The sequence below is a fragment of the Larus michahellis genome, chromosome 6 (genome assembly GCF_964199755.1).
Source record: "Larus michahellis chromosome 6, bLarMic1.1, whole genome shotgun sequence".
In the NCBI taxonomy this organism is placed as follows: Eukaryota; Metazoa; Chordata; class Aves; order Charadriiformes; family Laridae; genus Larus; species Larus michahellis.
Window position 1 is genome coordinate 68,095,769 of NC_133901.1, and position 20,613 is coordinate 68,116,381.

The window sequence follows — 20,613 nt, forward strand, 5'->3', positions numbered from 1 at the left end:
GCCAACATATATTTTCTCCAAATATTACAAAATAAACAAGAAAGGCAGACCCAGAGCTTGCCTCAAGTCCAACTGGTCCATTGTACAAACAAAGTCTGGTGCAGCTTGCAGGAAGCCAGAAAATTCATAGCGATGGGTATCTAGACACAGCTCATAAACATTCTTCTTTGTTGGGAATATTTAGAAGTTGCAAATTATGAGACTCTTTATGTACGTTCTGACTGCTTTCCTCCAAGTTTTCCTTTTTTTTTTTTCTTTTCTCTTTTTTTTTTTTTTTCCATATTTCATATGTACAAGCAGAAACACTAAGGTCCTGGAGAAAAGATTTTGTTTTGTATACGGTAGGTAGCTTGATGTTCTTGTCTCTTTATTCCTCTGGCTGATTTCTTTTCATGTTTTAACACTTCCATTCATGTGTTGGTACTTGGGAAGACACGGTTCATAAGGCATTGGATCGGGAGAAAAAACAGAGTCATCGCCTGAAGAACACGAACTCCTCGTGTCAGGGTAACTAGGTGAATACTGTTCGAGAGGTCCACTGAGGTCCAGATACTCCTGTGACAAAAGAAATACATTGCATTGTTGGAGAGTGAGTAAAACTGACAATAACACATTACCACTGCTCTGATCTGGCATGATTATATCGTGGGTTTAAAAATGACACTCATTCCCGTAACGCAATTCCATTCAAAACTGCCTGTTGCTTAAATAGCTCATAAAACAAGGGGCTTGAATAGAGAAAGAAAAACCAAACCAATAACACGGCACTTTTGTGACGTCCAACATCACCAGCATTCGCCGCGTCAGTGGAAATAAACATGCCAACCACATCAAAAGAGGGCTTTTCACTTGCAATGATAAAAACGAAATTTCATCCTAAATAGAACCATTTTTCTTTAGCACATGGTAATGATTTGGAGAGGGAAAGATACTTCCAACTTTATATTCCTTTGGTCACTCTGAATATCTGTTTTACATTTTGTGATATTAAATTTGTGTTTAAACATGCAGTGGCTTACGTGCAAAAAAGAACTGAAAGGAAAACAAAATGAAATCCACTGGATTTGAGCTTTTACACTACACATTCGTGTGTGTGTGTGTGTGTGAATGTGTGTCCCAGAGTAGCCATGACCAAAGCAGTCATTAAAAAAGGAAATAATATCTGCTGAATCCAAGTTTTGGGTTAAGGCTCTTTTGCTAGAAACAACAGTTTTGGCAGGAGAATAAAGTTATTTTTCCCCTTGAAATGTTCCTTCTCTTTCAACTTCTAAAGGCAGCTGCATTCATTTAAATGCAATCTCTTCATTTGCTAAACCACAAGTATGATAGTACTGACGAGACAAGTCTTCCACCTCAGTCACTATTCTATGCTGCTGTGCTTAGGTTTGGGGTAATTTAGTTCTTCGGTTAACATATTTTTTTTAAGTCAGAAATTTTATCATTACCATATAATAGTTAAAAAATGGTCAACATTTTAAAAGAGGGGGGAATGTAAGTTTTAAAATGCTGGCAAATACAGCAGGCAGCAGGAGAAGGCAGTTTGGATCTATGATTATCGCCTGTCTCGCTGCCTGGGCTTTTAAAAGAGCCACGAGGACAATTTTGTCCCTTATTTACATATTAGCAAACCAGTTCTATGTGACCAGAAATTCTAGGCAGACAGAAGAAGAAAGCAGTCCGGTATTTGAAGAAACTGGGCTTTCTCATGGGATATCAGGCACGGCTCATCGTATCAAAAGGCTCGATACAATTCAGTTATGAGTTCTGTATTGAAGGTGGGATCCTTATCCCCTCTCCAGCCTCCTGGTCCCGTGTCGAGGGCCAGAGGCACAGAAAGGGACATAAGAGGTTTCCAGTATCAGGACGGTTGTTGCGGCAGGGGAGGTTTAGATTAGATATTAGGAAGAATGACTTTACTGAAAGAGTGGTCAGGCACTGAACAGCCTGCCCAGGGAGGTGGTGGAGTCACCATCCCTAGAGGTGTTTAAGAAACGTCTAGATGTGGCACTTCAGGGCATGCTCTAGTGGCAGAGATTGTAGGGGTTTGGATGGACTCGATGATCTCAAAGGTCCTTTCCAACCATGAAGATTCTATGGTTCCTGGTAGTGATATAATGACACAGCCATGTGCCACTCTTGGTGACTTCTGCTCATGTGGATTGGAGAAACATTGCATGCTGCTCTGGGAAACTGGGGAAATAGGGTCTTTTGGGGGGGGAAAAAAAACAACCAAAAAAACCCCAAAACACAGAACACCAACAAAAATAAACCCCAACCAATAGGTTGTGATCTTCAGCACGGAGAAGAGCAAGACATGACCATTTAAGCAGAAATAATTACTTGCACAAATGCAGAAGAAGGTATTATTGGCTGCAATTTTTTGAGTTGTTGGGTAAACCAGGGTGACCCTGTATCAAACAGTCTCATTCTGCAGGGAAAGGGCCGCTGCGCAGAGGATAAGCAGAAATATTGTCAGATTGATGCCTGAATGACCTGCGCTTCAGGAAAACTGACAGATTACACAAAATCAGAGGTCTCAAAAGCTATGGAGGAAAATGGGACACACTGGAGTTCTCAGGAGACACTGAGTGAGAACATGACGAGTTTTCAGGAACATACAATGTGCTGCAAAGACAAGTGAAATAATTTGCTTGCTTTGTCCAGGGTAAATAGGACAAAAGCATTATCTTATGTTGAAAGATTATAGAGATTAGGAAAAACTTTCCAGAAGTAAGGCTAATGAAACAAAGCAACAGACTGTCGAGGGGCGATGGGGAAATACAGCAGTGGAGATCTCTAAGGACAAGCTACATAAACATCTGTCAGGAACGACAAACGTATAGTGGATCCTGCCGTAGGCCGATCAGACGGACTGGATGTGTTCCTGAGCTTTTTCCAGCCGTTTTTCCTATGATTCTAGTCTAAAGAAATTTACATAATCTTAAAGGCCTTTTCAGGTTACCTTTGAGATCATTCCAGGTCCATGAGCAGTACAGAACTGGGAAGGCAAGATGGTTAAACACACACACAAAAAAGAAAGCAACATCCTTTCCCAGGCTCAGAATCGCAGCCCAGAACCCCGCTCTTGAACTCGCAAACGCGTATCCAGTCCAAGCCACCCAGCACTCCGCCGTGGCAGCCAGCCCACCTCCAACCGGTCTTGTGAAATCATATATAAATTAGGCAGGAAAAGATGCAGTCAGGGCTGGACGAGGGGAAAATGGTAACGGTACGCAGAGCCGTGACACCGACTCCGTAGGGAGCGCGTATTCCCGCCCCATCTCTGAAGGCACCACTTTTTAGACTAAGCCTTAAAACCAGAATCCAGAAAATTTATAGCTGCTACTGAAGCCAAAGAATCTTTTTCAACAGGCTCTACTGAGCACATGACGATCACAAAAAACGGCAACTCTTTACGCAGGTTCTCCTGCCGCCTCTACTGCGCACAGCCTTTCCTAATGCTGCTTCATAATCCATTCTTTATTTCTCCGACACTTTTGAAAAATTAGAAAGTAGTGTTGAGGACCAATATAACGCGATCCAAATCTTTTTTTTCTACCTTCCCCCTCTCCCCCCCCCGGCCCTTATAAAGAAGTGCTATAATTATAGTAAATACGGAAAATTTATTTTGAAATGGTCAAAACAAGTTGTTGAAACTTTTCGCTGCAAGGGTTTTGTTCTTTTTTTCCCCCCTCCCATTATACATGTATTTTCTCAGACATGATAGGAATTTGTAAAATATTTCTGTGACACCAAGCGTTTTCTCTCAAAAGAAGTTTCCACCAAAAGAACCAACATTTCCATCACTTGTGATCTTCCTCAAAGGTGCATGTGATTCAGCGATAAGAGAACCGATCCCTGTGTGAATACCCTAATCAGTGTGTTCCTTGCTAAAACTAATAATATCTCAGACCTCTAAAAGAATGCACTTCAAATAAAGCCTTTTGCATTCACATATCCCAACCTGAAGCAGTGTTAGGCAGGACCTTTGGATAATTGGATGGCTGTTTGCATGTTCCCCGTGGGTCCTCGTTCCCTCCACAGAGAGCTATTTCAGTGAACCTAATTCACTCTCAGACATATAATCTGAAATCTGCCATTGACGATTTCTCCTCTTCTGACCTAGATATCATGGCTGGGAATCAAACCGAGTCGATAAATGAAGAACACCACGAATCTCTCCTTCACACGAAACTCATGTTGAAACATAAACATTGCCTCTCAACCTGCCACGTGTAGTCCCTTGATACCGCTATGCTAAAACCATCAAAAGATGCAATGAGAAATAAACAAAAACACTTTAAAGATGTGTTTCTGTTTAGTTACAGAAATGGCAAGAAAGCAAGGATTTCACAGGATACATAGTTTAGCTGCGTGTAACCTCAGAGGACAACAACAAACAGAACAAGAAGAGAACTTGAGCAGGATTTCACAGCTGAATAAATTCCATCTGTCTCCTGAACCAGTTGTCCCGATCAGCAGCTTATGGAGGGAAACAATTTACCTACCTCATTAGTTGTGAGAGTGAGAATCCGATCCAAGTCTTCTACCAACTGTTTAAAAGTCGGTCTCTGTGAAGGCACAGCATGCCAGCAATCTCTCATCATCATATAGCTGCAAGAAATACACATTTTCTTGGCTTAATTAAAATCACGCGTCCTTCTCGCAAACCTTTTCATACACAATGTTCTTCATCACAAGCAAAGCAGCGAGCACCCACAGCCCTACACACGGACCACTGACTTTACCCAAATTGTGCAATTCTCCCTTCAAAGGTGAACTTCTCCTCCTGGATCTCTCTTGCCCAGCGTCTAAATTACCTTTTTGTGGACCCAGTTCTGTAGCCTTCTGTCCCAGGAATGTCAATGGCATTAAATTACACGTGCTTAAATATTTTTGCATGTTAGGGATTGCAGTCTTTGTGAAGTGAAGAAATTAAAATGGGACAAAAAATTAAAAATAGTAAAGAGTTACAATGAAGTATCAGAAAGGGAAAACCCTCTCCCCTCCTCACCAGGAGATAATGCTGTGCTAATGCAGAAGTTACCGGCTGTATTTTGTTGTGTACAAAACCAGCCTGATGTACCTTACATGTAATTAGTGGTATGTCTGTCATTTAGGAATTTTCATGTTAATGAAATCAAAATAAAAAAACTATGGGTGTAAAAACACTGACGAAGACTGGCTTGTAGATGATCTCTTCTTTTTTCCATGGGATCACAGCAGGACGTGTAAAGGAGTATCCTCTGCCAAACACTTCCTGAAGACCTTTTCATACCCTTTCTTTACATATCTATACGCACACGTATATCCACGATTTTTAGACTCAAGCAATTCTAGAAAATGTTTGATTCTGCTGGGGGTAGCATTAACCACGTGAATTCAGTACAGTTTGTGCCCTTCCAGCCTGGCAAATAAGGGTCCTTACAGTTCATTGGTGCAGTTGGCAGGTTTATCCATTCGGTGCCCTTCTTTAAGCAGCTTAAAAAGTTCCTCCACTGGGATTCCTGGGTAAGGCGATCCTCCTAACGTGAAGATCTCCCACATTAACACACCAAATGACCAACTACAAAGCAAAGAGAAAACTCCATTAGAAGATCTGCCTTACTGCTGAAAACAGAGATGTGTCTGCGGCAGATGCAATGATCGCAAATCATTGCATAAAGGGGGCCTACAGGAAGGATGGGGAGGACTCTTGATCAGGGAGTGTAATGATAGGACACGGGGTAACGGCCTCAAACTGAAGGAAGGGAGATTTAGACTGGATGTCAGGAAGAAATTCTTTCCTGCGAGGGTGGTGAGCCCCTGGCCCAGGTTGCCCAGAGAAGCTGTGGCTGCCCCATCCCTGGAGGGGTTCAAGGCCAGGCTGGACGGGGCTTGGAGCAACCTGGTCTGGTGGGAGGTGTCCCTGCCCAGGGCAGGGGGGTGGAATGAGATGATCTTTAAGGTCCCTTCCAACCCGAACCATTCCGTGATTCTGTGAAATCCCTCTTAGGAGATGCTTAAACCAGCATCTGCCCAACTCCCACATCAATCTGTGAAGTGCACCAGATGCACGGGCAGCGTATAGAACCAGGACTGAGCTCGGCACGTTCTCGAACACACTCTTTGCCTTTGGCTGGGGTGCTCCGAGGACCCAAGTTTCCAGGGCTACTGCAAAGAACTACGTCTTCACAGCTTAATTATTTATAGAACGCTCACAGCCGAGCTGACAGCAATTATGTGGCAGGGTATTTTGGAAAAAGCAGAAAAAATATTTTGCATGGTTCAGTTCCGCTATTTTTTTTTATTATTATTATTATTATTATTATTATTATTATTATTATTATTATTATTATTATTATTATTATTATTATTATTATTAATTTTTGTTAGGAAATGGAGGAGGACAATTTTAAGCCAGTTTTTCCTGCCTGCTTGCCACCTCCTCCAGAGCCTGCCTCATCACGTCTTGTTAGCAACCCAGGGCTCTTTGGCAGGCGGCTTTGCCAGGTGAGCAACAGCACGCAGCCTGCCCTGGCTCCCAAGCCTCCCTGCAGCTCTCCGAGCTTCATAGCAGTGTATTTTAGTAAACTGTTTGCACAAACTTACAATAATATTGTCTTTAAGCCACCTTCAAAGCCACCACGGGGCCAAGAGCCTCCAAGCTCCAGCGCCGAAACCCTCGTGCCCCGTGGCTGCTGAGGAGCTCGGCCTGACTTTCAGTCCTGAACCAGCGAAGCAGTTTACTTCACATTCGCTTAAATATTTCGCCGAGATGTTATTTGAAAACGAAAGTTTGATCCACCCTTAACCTACGTATATAGCTTCCTTTTTAAATAATGTAAAGATTGCAGGAAAAACCTCAGTAAATGTTTTTCTTAAGGAGAGAGCGGCTCGGGAAGCACACCCAGGTTAAAGAATGAGGAGACACCTCTGATTTTCTCCACCCTGCCCTTTTTCTTTTTAACCCTGCACTGACACGCATAACCTTTTACACCTGTGCTGGGAAGCATCCAGCCCTTTACAGTTAACAGCTTCTCTCGGAGAAATAAAAACCATAAGATATTCATCTGCACTGCATAAAATATACACGTCTGCTTCAAGCGGGATGCACGCGAGGGCCTAGGAAACTGTAATGGGAAGCAGGATAAATCCTGAGCAGTTGCATCAGCCAGCAACTCTGCGCACACATTAAAAGATTCTGAAGTGTCAGAGTCCGATGATTTCCTACTACATGTGAAGCACTGCTGGGAAGCAACAACGCTTCTAAAAATCAGAGACAACTTTTCCAGTATACCCAGCCCGTGTTTTATTATACCTAATCTTAGCACTAATTTTTATAAGCAGTTTTCAGGAGCTTCCTTTTCTTTCTCTCGTTTCTCCCTCTCTTTCCATTTTTTTTTTTTTTTTTAAAACCTGAAGGAAGTCCAGAGTATGTCAAAAGCCAAGCAAATTAGATAGACTCTTTGTAGCTGCACATCCGTAAATAAGTTCAAGGGGGGAAACTTCCGCACTGACAGAAGGAGGTTAGCATTTTCCACCTTTCATGTGCTTTGAAGCTGGGCAGATTAGTAACAGAGCACTGGTTAGCAGTCTACCATAAAATCCTCACTTTCTAAGGGCAAGTCCTGTTCCCTCTATTAATACGTGAAACAGAATGAAAACACTTAAAGGTAAAGGACAACAGCAAAATACAGTTAAAAATCCCAAACTTTTTACCAAAATAACCCTCCTTCCCACTCCCTCATAAAAAACCATTCAAATAAGGCCACTTACACATCGCTTTGGTGCGTGTAAACTCTGTCAAACAGAGCTTCTGGAGCCATCCACTTAACTGGAAGCCGTCCCTGGAAGTTTGGAGGGGAAGGGAAGGAAAATTAAGACGGTGGCCATTTACAGGATGATTTCAACACCGATTTTTCTAAGAAGATTAATCAATTCTCAAAGCACAGTCTGCTAACGCAAACCAGCACATAATTTACCTTTAAAATTTACAGGGGAAAAAATAGTAAAATGGGCTAAAGCAGGGAGACCGTTAAGAAAAATGGAAATAAACATTGAAGATAAAATTCAAAGCATTGAGGGCTCCCAGAAAGAAGTTCCCAGACTGCTTGCTAGGAGAACGATAGCATAAGCCGATCAAAATTAAAAAGATCATTCCACTATGGCTCTTCAAAGTCAAAAAAAAACCCAAACCAATCAGTAATCCTCTGAAAAATAGGCCTGCCTGCAAAACTAAACCCAAGAATTTTGTTTTCCTGTTCCACCTTTCGCAGTGACCCAAAGCTCCCGGTCCCAACTGCCTGTTGCTTTGCACACAAAATCTGCTCTGCTCAGAGCCCCGGAATGGCACGATTCAATTCGTGCCTGGGGCTGGATGAGGCTTGGAGCAGCCTGGGCTGGCGGGAGGTGTCCCTGCCCAGGGCAGGGGGGTGGCACTGGATGAGCTTTAAGGTCCCTTCCAACCCAAACCAGTCTGTGATTCTATGATAACTCCTTCCAGTGCTGACATACCCATACCCAGTTACTCTGTCTTCTTGCGATGTTACCGTTAAAATGCCATTAATCACTCAGTGCTTTATTTTCATGGATAAGCCACTTAACATGGTTGTTAATCGTAACCAGTATTTACACAAAATATGAAAGGCTGTAGAACTGAACGAGTTCTACAAAGTCCCCATCAAACCCCGAGGGTGGTTCGTCAGGATCTGAAGGGATCCCCTGAGAAGGAGGCACGAGCTGTTCAAGCCAGGCATCAATAACTCCATCCGAAACATTTTGTCTTCTTGATTTGGTACAGGTTAAACAGCAAAACGGTGACAGAGTGGGGAGTAAAAAAATCCATTTTCTCAACGTCTAGGCCCACTTTGATACTACTGCCATAACCTGTACGGAACAAGGTAAGTACAGGCAAAAGGCACAAAGCTCTATGTGGCGTTACCACACATAACCAGGATTTTTATTGTGGTTATTGCTAGCACTGCTTATACAGTGTTTTTCAACACCCTAGGCTGGAATCAACAGGACTATTTCCACTATTTCAAGTGACTGGAGTCAGGGACACACACAAAACCCCAATTCTTGTATTTTAGCTTTTCTAATAAATCAGAAAATATACAGCCTCTCTGGTTATCTTTTTAACTGTCACTGTAAGTGGGCACAGAAATTCTTGTGTCCTTGATCCCTGTTTTCTATCTGCGATGAAAAGTGAGTGCTCGAGAAGCCCGTTAAGTTTATAATCATAGTTTTGAAGTGAATCATTGCAAGAAATACTTTGTTTCCAGAGGAAAGAACACCATCCACTTACATTAGTAGTCTTTTTATAATAATCTATATTGTTGATGTCTCTGGCTAAACCAAAGTCTGCTATTTTCATGACATTATTTTCAGTTACCAAAACATTTCTTGCAGCCAAGTCTCGATGGATACACTGGAAGGAAAAGAAAAGAAAAAAAATAAAGGAACGCTGAAATAAGCTGCTGTAAAAGTGAAATTATTTCTATGCCATAACAGCCTCTTTTACGGATTTTAATCTAAATCACAAGGTGGGAAAGCCACACATTTACTACAAGCCTGTGAAATATGATTGTCTTAATTACTGCAATCCATCCCCTCAGCTGGTGTTTCCAAGGTGAACAACAGCCCTAAGAAGCCTCTTAGAAAAGCCTGGTTTATTTAAGACTTATATTTTATTAAGGCTGAAAGCTTGGGTGGTGACCCAAACTGTGCCACGCTGTTTGTGATTCACTCTCCGTTACACGCACCCAGGTACAGGGATTGCAGCACTTCCATTACAGATACTCTTAATGAGCGTTTAATTAAGTTGTTTCTCTTAAGCTGTATCACCTCAGCAGAGCTAAAACCTGACAGTCTGGATCAGTGCAACCATTTTTAATATAAAAGATCTTAATATGAGATATATTCACAGTATATAATTTTAAACTAGATGTCTAGGGTGTCTGTATTTACTTAAACCATGAGACTATAATGATTTAATTTATAAAAAAAAAAAATAGAAAAAAAAACCCAAACCAAAACAAACCAACACAATCTGGGCTGGGCTGTTTGCTTTTTAAACGGCTTTGATACTGAAACTAAAAATGTTACCCCCTCGGAGATTTTCTTCCTTCATGTCAGCATTATCCTGAAAACTTGCAACTGATTCTTGACACTGAAAGGACGTTGTGACTGCTCTGGATATTATTCCTGTGTTTGAGCAGCCTTATTAGGGTTGATGGCAGCAGGGGCATGGTAAGAAACATTGCATTTGGAATCCGCCCAGGATATTCTCCTTTTCAAGTTAAATATCCTCCCCCCCCCTCCCCCCCCGCCTTAATTTTGGATTACTCTTTATGTTGTCCTCTTTATTTCAGCATGTGCATAGACATGCTGGACTGAACCACCACAAAAAAACTGTACAACAGCCAATTTCTTTCTTGCATTATAACTTGCCCCAGCAATTTTCTGAGATCTCTTATCCTGCAAGGGCAAAATGAGCCCACAAAGCTTTTGCTCCTCACTGGGTTAGTCATGGGGAACTGCCAGGAAAAACCTGCTCCAGCAACGCCTTCATGTGCGCAGGACCAGACAGCAGCACATGCTCCCAGCATCAAATCAGTCTTCTAATTCGGCATCAGCAAAGCTACGGCAGCAGAAAACACACAGGCCAGCCTTCCTACTTCCCTGTTCTCAAACCCTACCAGAACATCCTCTGAGACAGCAGGAACTCAATTCAGTTGCCCAAACAGAAGTACGCATTGTCATCCGAGATGCCCTGCGATATCCAAGGTACCTTGATAAGACTACCAGAGAGGACACAGGACCTACAGCAGACCCGTGTGCCTTTCCGGAGCGACAGGCTGGGGGTACCACAGGGCATCTCAAATGGCATGTAACATCTCTGAGTGAATGCACCAAATGATTCAGACCCTGGTACCTTCTGTCAGCATATTTCTGCTTTCTCACACCCTACAGTTTTACAACTGAGACTCTTCCCATCTTCAAAATGGTGCCGTTATCGATTTCCATATCTGACAGGTTCCATAGCCTACCCTCTGGCCCTAATGATTTGCTCTCTCTGGGCCAGTCCCTATATCTGCAGTTCCCCTGAGGTTCTTGCAGAGTACTGGAAGGATGGAGGGGATACGTCAACAGAATTTTTAAAAGCATCCCTCCAACTCAGAAACAACATCCCATTTCCAACGTACAGCTGCTTGTAAGGCAAAACCATTTTGTAAAGCAGAAGTAGGCACCCACAAATCTTCTTTACACATTTCTGTTTGACTTTTTTTTTTTTTTTTGGGCTTTTTTGAGGTCTCAGTGAGCGATTTATTGGACTGAAACAACAAGAACGCTGGCCTTCTCACAGCTCCTGCATGATGGAAATACCGTGAGAAGACCAGCTCTCTTATTATTCCAGCTCAACAAATGGATCCCTAAGGGGAAAAGAAGTAGTGAAATACAAACAGAAATGGTGGGATATCTGAAGAACCGGAATGCGCAGTTTTACTATGTGCTGCCTTTGTTTTCCCTCTGCCTTGTGCAATGCCCCACATTCTGTCAAGTTCGGCGCAGCGCTGAACGAGTGTTTTTGCAAAGGAACTGGATCAAGGATGAAACGGTTCTGCCGTGTTGTGCGAGCGCACACACCTTCTTGGCAGCGTCCTGCAACAGCACTTCAGAGCTTCTCCGGCGGACGCTTGTTCTCAAGATTTGCCAATCAAAAGATTTCTTTTTTTTTCCCTTCACAACAGTTCTGTTTTTCTGGGACATGGCTTCGTGCCAGGCAAATGCTTCATTAATCTTAGAAAGAGATATCCTAAGGTGCTTTACCTAATACAATACTCATGCGTGCTCCATTAGGAAGATCTTGTCTTGCTGTCATGCATGTCACCCTGTCTACTCTACTATGCTAAGAATTACTATTTCAAAACAAAAGAATAAAAGCAAAATTAGACCTCGATTTCCATCCCCCTAAGCTCTACAAGTGCAGAAAAGCTATAAAAAAATCACGACTCTACGCAACCGGACTGGAGGACTACCCTCAGCTCTGCTCTTTGGTTAAAAACAGCTCATACTTGGGAGTGGACACGACTGGAAATGGGTATAAATCCCACTAACCACTCCACACCTCGCAGGAAGTGCTTATCATCAATATCGGGTGCTCTGGCTTAGCCACCGGGGCCAAACACCACCCAGGGTATTCACGATTGCTTTTCCACCAAGCCACAATGTGTTTACTGAGTTAGTTATACGGGCTATTTAAGGTTTCATAACTATAATTTAATCAAATTGCTGGTTTAAAAAAAAAAAAAAGTTTGAAGAAAAGTTGAAGTAGTAAGTGTCCAGGGACAGGACAGGATAAATAAATTCTTTCAAGAAGCTTGGTCTCCTGACAAACGCCATTTCTAAGTAAAGCGCGTGATTTTACAGTGACTAATTCACTCCACTTATTTTTGCCTTTTCTGTTTGAAATTTTTGCCCTGGCATCTTGTGGTCTTCTCCACTCTGCCTGTTGTCATTCTGTAAATCCTCTCCCTAACTGAATTCATTTATTTTGCATCACTACGTGAGCTGATTTGGTCGATTTGACTGGAAACAGAAGGCCTGCTGTCTCATGGGTGGAGTAATGTGACTTGTGTAATCAAGTGACCACCTGTGCTTATGAATTCAAACTGCAGATATGTACGCAATATTTACTTTAAACGATCCATTCTGGGCCTCATTTGAGCAATGTCATTAAACGGCGATTAAAAACTTTAGGAATTTTCCCACTGATTTGAAAATCAGAGTACGGATTATGCAACTCGCGTGAGAAAGGTCCTTCTCCCAGCAAACTCCTGAACACAAACGAAATGAGAACAAGACTAAACTAAAAAAAAAAGTGCCGAACAAACACGCACCACGTGCTTTGTGAAGTATTTGCTGAGTTCTACCTACTTTTTGTGAAGCCAGGTACTCCATGCCTCTTGCCAGCTGGTACGTGCATGACACTAAGTCCTTGAATGTCATCTGCTCTTCTGGTACCCTGTTAATATCAAAGGAATACTCCATCCCCGGGGGGCGGCGTGCTCGCAGGTACTCACGCAGGTTTCCTTTGGAAGCGTATTCTACTATCACATACAACGGACCTTTGGATAAACAGAACCGCGTGAAAACTGGAGTAAGATCGAAGGGTAAAACGTTTTGATGTTAAGAAGCTTTTAGCATTCTTTGATACATGAACTGAATTAACAAATGTTTAACTGTGAAAGCAGCAAGCACAACTGGGAAGAAAAGGAGGTCTGGATTGGCAAAGTGACTCCCAAAGCTCCACGGTGGCAGAGCTACAATTAGCGGCTGAAAGTACCCAAGCCCCGACTCAGTGCCTATTCCTTCCATGCCATGTACTGAAAAAGCAAGCATTTTCCATCAAAAAATGCCGTACAATCTCAAACAAGGGGAAAGTGCTTCTTAGGATTTTTAATTTCCAGAGTTTTAGGCCATTCTGCATCACCTTACATGACAAATTAGCTTTTAATAAAAACACTGTGGTCTTTGGAGAGTAGAATTGCTCGTTTCAGTTTCACGGGACACAAGTTCCACTAAAGCAGGACTGACAACTGAGAACAGGAGGCGTGGGTAAAGCCCCTGTAAAATGTCTTTTTTTCTCTACAGCAAGAGATTAGAGAGTTTTCTTATTATATAGTGCCCTTCCTCATATTAAAGCTGCAAGTATAATGAGAGACAGAAGTTAAAATATTGCTGCTAAGCTAGGGAAATATCTAAAAATCCCATCACAGCATGACAGCTTCCTTAAAAACTCTTGAAAAATTATGATTAATGAGACTTTCGCAGACCTGTTGGAAAGGCCTGGTTTACTTTCTTTTCTCTACTCACCATCCTGGGTACACGCTCCAAGGAGATTGATAATATTTTTATGCTTCCCAATCATCTTCATCATCTCCATCTCCGACACCAGGTCAGATAGATCTTTTTCTGTAGCGTCATCTGTACAAGACACAAGTTCAGTTCATACTTTCTAGCGTGCCAGCCCAAACTTCACTAAGGCTCACCAGCTGGTGTAAAACACGTGTGCTTCAAAATGCAGAACGCGGGATTTGTTTTCCAGGATACACTGTACGTTATACAAAGCCATATGTTATGTCCTAACAAAAAATAGTCTCCAACCTCTTTGATAGACTGACCATCGCTTCAGTGTTAAATGTTAAGAGGCAACACAGTAATATTTTACATAAAAATGCTGTCGTTAGCTATCAAACCTCCAATAACTATGCCGTTGCTGCAAACTACCCTTACAATTCAATTCAAAATAAATAGGCACCAACCACCTGGACTGAATGGGCTAGGATCTACGCATGGGACAGCCTCTGACATGAACTAAACTAAAAGCAGAGAGACCCGCACGATGCTAATACATCTCCTGGCCCCTAAATACTCACTGCTCAAGATAAACAGGCTGTCAAGGGCGCAGATTTACACCCCAAACTGCTGAAGGCTGAGGTCAGCTATGTGCTCTTTGACCCCCCCCACGATGACAGAGTTCAGATGCCACAAAAGAAACTTCTCATGGATGAGAACTGCCGTATCGCCCATTCTGATCCCTAATCACCCCATTTTCTTACCTTTCAACATCTTCACCGCCACCGTCACCGCTTCTTTTGGCCTGTCTTTGTCAATCCCCAGCGCTTCGGCCATGACGACTTGCCCAAAGCAACCTTCTCCCAGGGGTTTACCCAGCGTCAGCCTAGGGGTGTAAACAGGAGATTAACACCCAGCATCTGGCGAAGGGATGGATGCAGCCAGCGAAATTCCAGGGCTAAATATAAAAAGCTTTCAACAACTTGCTGTAGCATGAAGCGTTTATCACATGGAACTAATGAGACGCATCGGTTTTCACGTGCGCTGCAGCGTGTTTTCTTAGGGATGGTATAGCGAGCATCTCGGAAGGGCAGATCAGTTGCTAAACCCAGCTTTTAAGCTCTCCCTGCTCCTTGTGATAAGAGGCCATACTCGATCGCCAGCGGCGAGACACAGCGTGGAGGGGCAGAGCTCTCAAAAAGCATCCGAGCGCGGTTGAAATCCAGGAGCAGCCAGCAACACGCAAGCTTCTCCTGTCATTGGAACGCGGCCAGTCGCCGTCGTCTTTTTTCACGTTGACTGCGAGGGGATGAAAGAAAAGTTTCTTTGTGCGTGTGTCGCCATGTGGTCACTTTCAGGCAGCTGATGATTTGCGTGGTAAAGGGTGGTATCAAGAACAGGGGGATGTTTTAGATATTATTAACTCCTGTGATATAACGGCACAGTGCAAACAGAAAGGAAAATCAAATGTGCTCTCAGACAGATTAATTATTAGCTCAAAATTCATATTCTTGCTTTCTGCTTGGGTACGCGGGCTGTGAACGTTTGCCTAATGATCTCTTGCGCTGAAGGGATTAGACAGGACAGAGCCAGCAAGTCAGCAGACGTCGTGTTTGGGTGCAGCTGTGGGTAATTATCACACCCATTTCTCTTTTTGCGTGGCTGATGAGGTGGCCAGACAGCCGCCTTCTTGGGGGGGAGAGGAGGAAGGATGAAGGTGAGAGAGGGGGAAGGGAAAAGAGGGTTTACTGCTGCAGGAGCCTGGGCGAAGGCACCCGGGATGCTCAGGCACCCAGAATGGTGGCCATGTGCCACCTCAGCCATCAGTCCCTGTCCCGGTGGGGCTCAGCCGAGGTGATGCTGGCCCTGCCCGCCTGCCCCAGTGGTGGCACAAAGGCGGCACCTCCGTGGGACACAGCACTTGGCGGGTCTCCGCGTCCCCTGCCAGCTGTCTTCTCCATGGCCTCCCCTCCTCGCTCTTCTAACATCCCTGCGCGTTCCCCGGTGCTTTGATCCCTTAAGGGGCGAGACGGGACGCTTTATTTACCCCCAGCTGGGTCTAGCTCAGAGGCTGATCCTTGGCTACGGACCCTTTGCTGCCGCAAGTGTCATGTGTGAGGGTCACAGCAGATGCCTCCCGTCTGCAGCACCCGGGGCTCCGCTCAGAGAGCTGGGGGGGGCTGAAACTCGGTTATAGTCACAGCACCCATGTAAGAAACCTTTGAAAAAGAGCAGTCATTAAGCGGGCAATGAAAAGTGCATTTTGTGGAGCATATGCCTGGGCGCAAAACCTGCTCGGCTATAACAGATGGACACTGAGATGTCGATCTCAATTTTAGGAGGATAAAGTGATAAAATAAAAAAGAAACTTCAAAGCCTCTGGGCAAAACCTTTTGGGCTCCAGCCTTAGTGTGCTTAAGGGCCAGATTCGGGCTCCTTTATTGGCAGGGAATATCAACTAACATCCAGAAGCAGTACCATGACAGAAACCAGGGAGGATGCTCGGCGAGTTTGATACTGCTAATGTAATCCAGTGTAGGGGCCAGATTCGGATAAGCATTTTCATGGGCAAATTCTTTAGGTTTTGGCTTTCCATGGTCAAAAAGCAGGATTCACAGATCTGATATCGGTAGGGACTCATTCTTCAAAGCATGGCCTTCTGTCTTCCCCCGTGAAATACAGGGAGAGGTTGTCATACCATCAACAGAAGAGCGTCAGACCAGGGCTACGCGGTTTGAAAGCCTCGCTTATCTGCTCCGCCCAGGCACGGGACAGAAGCGAGAGGTGGTTCCTCCCGAGGGCAGCCCGCAGACTCCTCGTCAAACGCGGTCGGTGCCTCGGTGAGAATTCCTCTGGCTGTTTGGGATTGGTTTCTAAAGCAAACGCGAGTTTAAAAAGGTGCAAAGACTGAAGGGCAGCGTATGCTATGCTGAGGTCATCCTGCGTTTTCTCCAGAACTAAAATTGAATTTAGGATCTTGGCAGAGAACAAACATTTGCATTGGAAGCTGGTTAATTTATGTGCTATTGCCCTGCTAGGACTAAAGTAACAAACCCCTCATTGTGTGCCTCCTGCCCCCCAACCTAATAAACCGCCTCTAAATAGCCTCCTTTCATTGCAAATCTGCTCCACCTACATTTGTGCTGAATGCTGGTTTTAAATGTTTAGCGCACTAAAATTTTCCGCATTTAGTGTATCCCCCCAGGGTACAGGCTGACAGAAGTACATATAGAGGCCCCCACTGTTGACTAGAATACTGCAGGTGGCAATTACAGCATTTTGCACTAGTTTTCAGCTGCATCATTAAAATAATTTCCAGAACAGTTGTCAGAAGGTTCAAAATTACAGCTCTTCTATCCAAAAGTTACAACGCTGAACTTTGGGAGAGAGCTGTTCATGACAAAAGGTGTTATTTTCTCAAAGCCACCTAAAGACTTCTTAAGGTTAGTACTAACTTTAATATATAATCATCGTTCTACCTGTGTTAATATTCTCTTTTACGTGACTTTTTTATATTAAGAAATATGGTTACAGCTTTAATCAGATTATTCAGGAGCTCATTTTGCATGTTAGTCAACAGACTTTGAAGAAAATATTATGTAGCCATATGAATTTGCATATATCAAGATTCAGTACGCTCTGCTTGAAACCTAACACTTTTAAGCCACAGAAGTTGTGTATATACATGTACACAATATGCAAACGATACCACTAAGGCAAAAACCATCGTCTCCATTAATACAGGCTACTACAAAATCAACACAAAATCCTACCCAGAAGGTCCTGCCAGAAAAGATTGCCTAATACCGTATTCTAGACTTTATCTCCTGCATGGTATTTTATTACCTATTTTATAAATATTAAACAATTAAGTTTAATATTTCAACTAAGAAAGGTGGTTTAACGTTCAGAGGTATTGCTTGGGGAAATCTCAAATGCCCTTCAACAATGTTTGTATGCGGACATCTCTCCCAGTCTAAATCATATATATTTTGAAAGAACGTTTCAGATTCGCTCCTTTCGTAACGGAGGAGTTACATTTCAGCAGGGTATCTGAAAAGCTACCGGAAATCTGAAAATAAAATCAGAATGACAGGCAGAGAAAATTCAGAGAAATACTTAAAAAAAGACTGATTTCAGATAATTGAATTGGATCTTGATCTTCAGAGGAGGTTCAGGTAATTGAGATTTTCTTTCAACTAAAGAAACCCTGGGAGACACTGGGAAAGATGCTTCCCCTCATACTGTGTCAGGTTTTTCAGACATGTGTAGGCAGCATTAAGAGAAACAGGCTACATACTTATCTCTTGGGAATTCCCATTTTGGGTCTTCCGGCAATTCATACTCGGAGACTCCTGCCAGCATGGGGGCATCGGCAGTGGAGGAGAGGCGAGTAGTTATCCTCACCAGCGGCGTGTTGGAATTCATGGAGGAGCTGGAGTCGGCTGACACCTGTTGTTGCAATGCAAGATGCAAAAAGAAAAAAAAAAAAGGCGGAGATGTAATCTTGACCCAATAACTGAAAAACAGCAGGACCTGATACCCAAGCCAGCTCAGAACAGTGGTATTAGGAAAAAGTGGCTGAATCCACCGCCTTGTTTCTAGCGCGCTGTTCTCACACCTTTACCCTCCCTTGCGAGCGCAATACCGACTCTAATCGCTGCCAAGGCTGCAAGTCTCCCCATAGGTGAAAAACCATTTAAGGTTTAAATACCTTCACTCAGAAGATAAATTAAATAAACTTCTCCCTCTTTTTGTTTATCAAATCAATATTTTTTAATCAACTGAGAGTATTTATATCGCCACCCTCAGATACCCAGGTGGGCAGCTTATACTGCAAGCAGAGGTTACCAATAAGCTCTCTTCTTCCACTCACTTCTAGTTTCCCGTGTCACCATTTCTTTTCCTGAATCAGCACACAATTTACTATTTTTTGGTGTTGCTATTAAATTGAAATTTTCGATTTTTAATTGAAAACTGGTAATTTTGCAAAGGCTTACGTACTTTTCATCAGCGCCAATGATCAAGAACACATGCCTATTACTGTGTAGGAAATGCTGGATCCTCTCATATGTTTTCTAAGCATTCGATATTGAAAGCATCAAAAAGCCATCACAATAATTGGGGGATATTTAAGTTTTCAGTTAAATACATTCTTAATTAAAGATTCTGCAGGCAATGTGGAGAAGAGCTCATAAAATAACTTAATGTCCAATGCTTTGAAACGTAATCACTTTGGAGTACGATTTCTCATCAGCCTCAACAACAAAATATATTCCACCCATGTAACAAAACTTGTCTTGGTGTGAATGGTGTATCTTCCATAAGGCTCTTTCCTCAAACCAGCAAGCAGCAGCCTGCTTCTCTGCTGACCTCAGGGTTTTAAGTGAATACAAACACAAAACAAAACCGCTTCTATTGCCGTTTTGTCCCCTCCTTTAAGTGTGAATCCTCCTTTTCTCTTCAGGCCATGACAGTCTTGGCCAAGCCCAAATCTGGTGGCCAAGGCGCGATGAAGGTTGTTTCGCAATGCCATTGCTGGTACCTGTCCTCACATCAGGCAGCAGGAGGTGCTTCTTGGCCAGCACTGTTGGGACCATCCCCAAGCTGGAAGCCTAGAGCATCAGAATAGCTACCACTCTTGACCTTCATCCTCATCACCTGGAGTTAACTTTGACACCAGGTTTGCTTATGTAAAGTGCCCACAGGGTACAATTTTGTTCCAGAGGTCTTACAACTAGATAAAAAAAGCAATTATAAGCAAACAGATCCTAATAGCATTAGAGTGCAAATCAGCGACACACAGGGATATGAACACAAAATCCTCTTGTCTCTATGACACCTGATAAGCGCAACTTAGTGCTCCCTTATTTCAAGTTCAATTAACAATTACGGTGTCTCAGCCCACGGAATTACTCGAGCTCCTTAGAATGGGGCTGAAAGGCTTTTGCAACCATGTCATGCTCTTACACAATGTATTTTGACAAGACAATGCCAAGGTGCTCAAACGAATTTCTCATCATGACTCTGACAATCTGTTTTGTTTGAGAGGTCTTTTTGCAGGTCGACATCCTCAAACCCATCTCATGAAATGGGGTTGGCGTCTTGACACATTTTTCTGCAACCAGAGATTAAGACTGGAAAGAGGTTTCATAATGAAGAAGGTGTTAAGGACTGCTATCAAAAATTAAACCTTGGTAATCGGTTTTGCAGCTGACAGACCTTTCTCGATACCAGAAGCCCCAGCTTCTGCATGCGAGACGTGGTATGTGTGGAACAAGAGAGTATAACTGCACAAATAAGGTTACTCACTCAAGTAAGAGAGGTGGACTGTTTTCACTCTTCTCCATCCAACCATCGTTAATGTTAATATTTACCTTCAGCACATATAAGTACCAGCACATTTCTCTAGCCTAATAAATATGGTGACCACTTGGGATACAATCAGAAAACTACTATTAAGACAGACTACATAGCTCTAAATAAATCAGTAAGTGAACACTGAACAGAGTCCTTCAAGAGGGAGGACTGGGGAGGTCTCAGTTGCCTGAAGGTTAGCAACCGTGATGCCCATCTACAAGAAGGGACGGAAGGAGGATCTGGGGAACTGCAGGCCTGTCAGTCTGACCTCGGTGCCAAGGAAGGGTATGGAGTAGATCATGTGCCATCTTGCGGCACGTACAGGACAACCAGGTGATCAGGCCCGGTCACCATGGGTTTATGAAAGGCTGCTTGACTAACTTGACAAGGTCCCGCTTGACTAACTTGATC

The 20,613-nt window shown here is 43.2% G+C and overlaps 1 protein-coding gene across 12 annotated transcripts in view; it reads right to left on the reverse strand.

Moving 5' to 3' along the window:
- Positions 1-254: 254 nt before the first annotated feature.
- FGFR2 (fibroblast growth factor receptor 2) overlaps positions 255-20,613 on the reverse strand; it is an 87,603-nt gene continuing 67,244 nt past the window's right edge. For 8 of the 12 annotated variants that reach the window (XM_074590756.1, XM_074590762.1, XM_074590757.1 and 5 more), the window contains 9 exons: positions 18,143-18,294; positions 14,607-14,728; positions 13,861-13,971; positions 12,922-13,112; positions 9,290-9,412; positions 7,759-7,829; positions 5,429-5,566; positions 4,509-4,614; positions 255-555 (listed from right to left, as the gene is read on the reverse strand). In XM_074590756.1, the coding sequence (XP_074446857.1) occupies positions 391-555; positions 4,509-4,614; positions 5,429-5,566; positions 7,759-7,829; positions 9,290-9,412; positions 12,922-13,112; positions 13,861-13,971; positions 14,607-14,728; positions 18,143-18,294 (1,179 nt within the window). In that variant the 3' untranslated portion in view covers positions 255-390. The remainder of the gene's footprint in view (positions 556-4,508; positions 4,615-5,428; positions 5,567-7,758; positions 7,830-9,289; positions 9,413-12,921; positions 13,113-13,860; positions 13,972-14,606; positions 14,729-18,142; positions 18,295-20,613) is intronic. The other 4 variants (XM_074590753.1, XM_074590760.1, XM_074590761.1 and 1 more) reach the window with 1 other exon arrangement.